At 34.6% G+C, this 6,865-nt stretch overlaps 1 protein-coding gene across 5 annotated transcripts; it reads right to left on the bottom strand.

The window, feature by feature from the left end:
• Positions 1-1,428: 1,428 nt before the first annotated feature.
• On the bottom strand, positions 1,429-5,312 carry LOC149562095 (uncharacterized). 5 transcript variants are annotated; one of them, XM_089825636.1, is made up of 5 exons: positions 5,170-5,312; positions 4,965-5,018; positions 3,838-4,198; positions 3,565-3,681; positions 1,429-3,440 (listed from the first exon to the last, which is right to left on the bottom strand). In XM_089825636.1, exons 3-5 carry the CDS (start codon positions 4,186-4,188, stop codon positions 1,935-1,937), a joined length of 1,974 nt encoding a protein of 657 aa, XP_089681762.1. In that variant the 5' UTR covers positions 4,189-4,198; positions 4,965-5,018; positions 5,170-5,312; the 3' UTR covers positions 1,429-1,934. The 5 variants fall into 5 exon arrangements, with proteins under 5 accessions (XP_089681762.1, XP_089681760.1, XP_089681758.1 ...); XM_089825634.1 differs by having other exon boundaries at positions 3,838-4,234; positions 5,170-5,311; XM_089825632.1 differs by lacking the exon at positions 5,170-5,312 and having other exon boundaries at positions 3,838-4,234; positions 4,965-5,161.
• Positions 5,313-6,865: the final 1,553 nt, after the last annotated feature.

Genomic DNA, 6,865 nt, shown 5'->3' with positions numbered 1-6,865 from the left:
TCAGTTTTTTTTTTTTTTTTTTTTTTTTTTTTTTTTTTTTTTTTTCTGAACAGTCGACTTAGAAAAATTCACTCACAGACAGAACAACTGAAAAGAGTTATTGCAATAACAAGAGATATTAGAAGTGAGAGGAACCTGAAGGCCACGACAGAAAAAAAATTTGATGTAATTTCCACCCAGCGAGCCCAAGAGAGTGCTCTGATACTAGATGAGAGGAACCTCCTTATAGCAATATCGTGAGAATGCTCGAAATAACAGAATACAAAGTGATAGCAGAACTCAGAATAAATCTACTGATCGCAGGCCACTTCGAGGGGGTAACCTCCTTTGAGCAAGCTCAATACAATAAATTCGTCCGTGCCCATCAAGGGCCTCAACCTATTCTTATATATTGGGTACGATCTAGAAAAGTAATACTACCTATGCATGTGGGATAATAAAATAAACTCACGGGACGACTTACAAAGCATATGCGTCCAACAACTCTACTCTAACAAAATAAACAGAAGGAACACACAGGTTCCTAACACAGTACAATTAAATTGGCAATGACAGCAATAACTGTGGTGTAACAGCAATGAATATATCATAATTCAGATTCATAGTTAATGATATAACAGTTAATACAAACAACAATAATTTGAAGTTTTTTTTTTTTTTTTTTTTTCCAATAAAAGTCTCAAACTTTAAAATACTAGTACACTAGCATCGGTTATTAGTGTGAGAAGCACAAACAAACAATTTAATTTATTTTTCAAATGTTTTTCAAATGTTAGCTTCTGCAGAGATCGACCCACATATATTTAGAAGTCATATTGTATTGCCACTGTTATTCTACTCTTTACAAACTTCACGAAATAAAAATCTCTGTACGTGTATCTATCTATATTGCAATCCCCTTACCCTCCCAAAAAAATGGTTCTCGGACTACTGTCCCCAAAGCGCATCCCACCAAAAAACTTAAATGCATAACAGGAAACGCAATGCTATCCCATAGTAACACTTTGGCATGTTTTACAGCAGAAAAACATGATGCATTACTTAATTATTAATTGAAAATTGAACTTAAAGAAACTCATAAATGTGCGTTCTTAAAAAATAGTTCACTTCATACAACTACATATAGGCTAGCAATATGGCAAATTCAAGTTCAATCATAAACTAAAACAGAATGATACATCTTTCTAATAACTTGCTTTCAGATTCTAAATATAAAATGATTCCAAAAGACCCCATAATGTTCTATTTGATTATCTTGTCAATCCAAAAGTATCATGCATTCATACTGAAATCTGAAAATCAAAGTTCCCAGACACACTCAATTGAAATTCTCCAATTTATATTTGCAAATGACAATACCATTTACTCTTTAAAGATCCACGAGTATCTAGATGAGAAAATCACATTCTACAAAGCCAAAATCCAAAATTAAAGCGATTAAAAACTTAGACCATGCATCTGGTTGATCAAACAATATCATACTGTAATAAACAGGTTAATTAGATATTACTTCCCACGAATACGGTTCAGGATAACAGTTTGTGGTTGATCCAAAATTCTCATACTATTTGGAAACGGCTTGATTTGATAATATTTCCCATGAACACAGTTCAGGATAAAAGTATTCACTTATATATTCACATTAACATTGATTAGCATCTCAGCCAAGAGCAACCAGACAGATATCTTGTCTTGCCTGGAATCAAACTGCAGTCATTTTTGTAACAATCACTTAATGTCTCATTCGTTTTCACTTTAGCAAAATCTTACCACCGGCCTCACTTGGAGACTGAACATTACCAGAACCCGCACGCTCCGAAAAAAATTGCCATTATTAAACATGTAGTCTCTTGCACAGAATCACACCCTCTGTTCAAAACATTCAGAATACTTATGCTTAAAGAAACAAATTGCCTTGGACATTCTAACCTACTTCACTCAGTAAATGCATCACTAACGTCCATTTTCACTGCATTTTCATTTTCAACTTGTCCTCTATTTTCCATTCCCAAATCACACTGTACGTTTACATCCAACTTATTTATACTTGGAGATAAAATTTGACTGGGATATCCCTTTTCACTCAAGTCAGTCAAATCTTTATTTACAATTTCATTAGTCAATTGAACAAATCCAAATTCTGAATGTTCAATCACATTTCTACTTGGTTCAGGAACACACTGTGCATTTTTTGAATTGTTGTTAGTTGCTGTGCAGCCTAAGGTAGGCAAACTTTCATCCTCTATTGCATCCATGGTATTGCTATGGGAAATATGAGAAAGATATAAAGAAGGTGAATTAACACTCACTGAATTTGTGTTCATTGTATATGCACCAATCTCTGGCTGAGGTGTGACTTTATTTTCAATACTAACTTTTTCCACAATTGAAAGTGGAAAAGCACTTGTTTCGAAGGTTCTGGGAGAGTCAAAATCTGGGCGAATTAACTTTCTTCTTTTCGGCTTACAAGAATTAGTTTCTCCACAACTTTGTTTTGTTTGACCCTCAACCTGTTTTCCATCCTTGCGAACTTGACTCCTCCGCTTGAATTTTATTGTAAGTCCATCCTCAAGGATTGGTTCATCACAGGCCTCTATTTCTTGCATATTATCATATAGAGTAGTCGATACCTCATGTTCATTTCTTGCAACTGATAAAAACTTCCCCTGGCTATTGTGGAAAGGCATTTTTACAGGGCTAATTTCTTTTAAGAGATTTATATATTCTGTCTTGTGCCCAACATCAATTTCTTGGACTCTCTTTAAACGAGAAAAAACACTCTGTTTCTTCGAAATATTATCCGACCTTAGAGCATGCATGCCGATAGAAGAATACCTACGCAGTCCTATAAAATCTGATGCCGAACCAGCTTGGACCTCATCCACACTCAGTGACAAGCTGTCAATGATGTGATTTGCCTGTGAAACGCTTGAGGGAACTTGCCTCAACTTTCGATGATCATCAATTGCAATGTTTAATGGTGGACTATGGGGCATTTCAGTGTCACCATAACGGTGAGTATAATGATTCTGGGTATTTGAAGCAATCATATCTTCCCAATGAGATATTTGCTTTCTATCCAAAGTATCATACATAACCTGCAAAGCCTTAAAATCTCCCTCGCATATATTCTGTCCAGCAAGACAATCTCCTCTGAACTGTAAATCCTGCTGAGCACATTCCCTCCTGGATGTCAGCATAGGTTCTGCGTCCGAAGCACCATATGTGATCTTTCCAACAGGACAATCTTTTCCTGATGGAGGGTTTTTTACAGGTAGCTCTTTAGCTAAAAGGCTCCTACCAACTTCTTCAAGTAGGTTGGCAGTTTCAGATTGAAGATCTAACCTAGGAAGGTCCTCACCATTTTCAAAATAGTCATGCACTTCGTGAACTTGTGGCTCAATTTGCTTTGATGCAAATAACTGGAGGAGTTTAAGTACCTACATCAAAAAATGACACAACATAATGCTCCCTGAATGTACAAAAATGACAACGGAGGAGAGTGTACAAAAATGACAGCGGAGGAGAGTGGTGGTATTTCAATCTGATGAATATCATAATCACCTGGTCCTGTGACAAATCAAACTCAAACTCTTTTGTGGAGCGATAGTTTTCAATAATTGCATCCTTGAAATCTTCTTCTGACAGAGGATAACATTCCCAAAAACTCCTAAAGCGAACCTGAAAAATGTCAAAATAAGCAATACAATCAAGATATGGGTAAAATTGGATATTGCCTTTAATTCCAAACACACTCCTCACAATATATATCCAGGACAACCGTAGCACACGGTGGCTAACCTGAATGAAAATAACAAAGCAAATTTTATTGCAGACCTGTGCTGGATATGATCTTCCAGTTTGCTCGAATGCATTGCAGTCAATGTTCATTGCTCCATTGGATGTTGCCTCAAAAACCCCATACATTAGTCTTCGTTCATATTCAAACAAGAACAATTTCATACCTGGTCTCACATGCTTTACAACCCTAGCATATGAGCTAGGGAGACCAAAGAGCTTACGAGCAAAACATTCCTTCTTTGTTCTTCTGTTAGACATAAAAATCATACCCTCAAAAGCTCTTAGGGGCCCACTGTTATCACACACGTCTTCATAATTCTTCAAATATTTACAAGTGTGGTAATCATGTATGCCTCTGCCAAACCAGTCATTTTCATATCCACCCATTCCTTTCGACCTGCTCACTGATTCTAACTTAAGTTCCAATATATGCCTATTTAAAACAATGGCTAACAGGAAAAGTTTAGTGACATAAACAATATGATCATGATCAGTCAAAACCAAAAATCATTTTATCGTCAACTGTCCGTGGTAACTCAACACAACATCATTATATAGGCCATCCATCATTATATACGACATCTACCAGAGAAAAGATATCCTTAAACCCCTATAATGAAGTAAAAAAGGCAGAAACCCTAAGAATGTGAAATATATTTACAAAACTATATACCTCCCTCTGCCACCGGAAAAGAGGAAATGAAACTACACATCATCTACAGTATGGAGAACATAGCATCGGTGTATAAATCAAATTTTCAAACAGGCAACCCAAAGAAACTTCTCTGGTAAGAGTCGGATTACACACAAATGAAAACTGAACAAATATAGGAAACAGAGCAAAATGATCAGCTAGAGTGACAATAAAATAGAAAGCGTACCATGAACTGGATCAAACAAGGAAAAAGGAAAATACCTAGCCAAAAAAGGTATTAACTTCAAATTATCGGACAAATGAACCTCACCTCAAATTATGACCGGATTTACAAAATGTGCGACCAATTTCCCGCCAAAACAATTAAAATGTAAACTACCTTCTTTCATTTGAGGGTATTTTTTTTTCCAGATGGAAAGAATTTCGATAAAAGATCCCAGTCGTGACAAATAACAGCCAGTTCAAGAAACAAAAAGTAAATGAGGGATTTAAACAAAATAATAAATACCTGAATAAGGGTGACGAAATTGAGCTCCGATTCTCTGCTGTTCCCCCAGGATCTCTTGTGCGACAGAAAAAAAAACGTATAATGTTATTGCGCGGTCGTTTTATATTCTTTATGCGTAAACACAAAAGAGAATCGTCAAGAAATATAATCACAGTTCACATGAATCTTGAATCCTGAGTGCAGATGACGAATTAGATTCGCTCACCTTCAACTGATGGCCATACTTAAAAGGGGTGACCTCTCCTCTCTGTACGTGTCGCCCTTAAATGCCCTTAAATGCATTCATTCCTCCCCCACTTTCCACACCGACATAATTTCCATGGTCATTTGGGAGATAAACCTAGAAACTAGCAAATCCCACTTTAGGGTGCAATGAGTACACTGAAGAGAAAATCTGTACATTTTTCTAAATACAAAAGTGAGAGCTATATATAATTATAATTAGATTGAAACAATGTCTTCATTATTATAAATCTTGATGTTAAATTGTATTAGAAGTATTAAGTCATAAATCTAATCTTAAACTAAATCATTACCTAAATTTAAACACAACCCTAACTTTAATCAACACAAAAATTAATTTTCAAAATCTAACTGTAGCCAAACCTCAACATCAAGCATATTCCCATATTCTCAATCTTAACCCAATGCTAATAAAAATGATAAAGTTGATTATAATTGTAACCATATTTATAATTGAAATAATCAAAGACTCTACTTACAACTTTGACCCTAATGTTAAATCTTAAAAAAATCATAACACATAATCTAAAACCAAACCTATTCCTAACTATGATGTGAAACTAAACACTCATCATATCTTTAATTGTCACTATCGATCTTAATCTTAGTCATAATTGCAACCATGATATAAATATAAATTCCAATTCTAAATCTTGATCTCATAATTGATAGTAGTAATGATGATATAAATCTTAACCCTCGTAACACTAATTTTAATCCCAAACCCTATAAAGTACTCCTTATCTCATCTCTGAACTTTAGAATCCTAATTAGACTAAAATGTGAAATCTAGCCATAATATTACCATAACTATGTTGTTAATTATTTGAAAATTTTATTAATATCAAACAAAATTAGAAAATTCTTCACCAACTTGGATCGGACGAATCAGAGGAAGTAGGAGCATATCGCTGAGGAGATCGAGAAAGCCTGAAAACGGTGCAGGAGTTTGAAAGAAAGATGGAGGAGTAATGGAGGTTTTTCATTATCTGTCTTTTTGGACTGTTTGGTTTCTGTAGTCTTTGGTTTTTGGTTTTTTGTTTGTCCTGTGGTTGGGCTTTTGTTGCTTGTTGCTTATTTTCAACCTTTTGATATGTATTAACTTTTGGGTTTCAGAATCCCTAAAACCTATTTTTTTTATAAAAAAAAAATTAGAAAATTACCAAACATGTTAAACCAAAAGAATAATTTTTTTAAGTAAAATTGAAATATCAATAATATTATATAAATTAGAATAATTTTTTAAGTAAAATTGAAATATCAATAATACAAGTAAGAATTAAAGATGAGTAGTTTTCCTGGTGCTCATCTTTTTCTCCAAAATTCGAGGTATATCAAAACAATGCTAATCCTCTAGATTAAATGCAAAATCCAAATGCATAAAGAGAGGATATGAGCTTAGGATGGCGAGTATTGATGTAGAAAAAGGTCTTGATGACATGTTTTACTCCATCAGTAATGTGTAAAAAAAAATTTAAATAATGAATAAAAATACTTGAACATCTTAAATTGTGCAAGTTACTCTTTCATTCCTGATTGTCCACGGTGAAGATGACAAAGTGACAAAGCATCTGTAACGTCTCTCTCTTCCTTGGCCTGCTGAAATAGCCCTTACTATTAGATAGTTGATATGTGTGCAGAGCCTTTCACGCTATCAT

This window comes from Cupressus sempervirens, chromosome 4, assembly GCF_028749045.1.
Source record: "Cupressus sempervirens isolate cs-2001-9-10 chromosome 4, ASM2874904v1, whole genome shotgun sequence".
In the NCBI taxonomy this organism is placed as follows: domain Eukaryota; kingdom Viridiplantae; phylum Streptophyta; class Pinopsida; order Cupressales; family Cupressaceae; genus Cupressus; species Cupressus sempervirens.
This window is presented reverse-complemented; position numbering and strand designations above follow the sequence as displayed.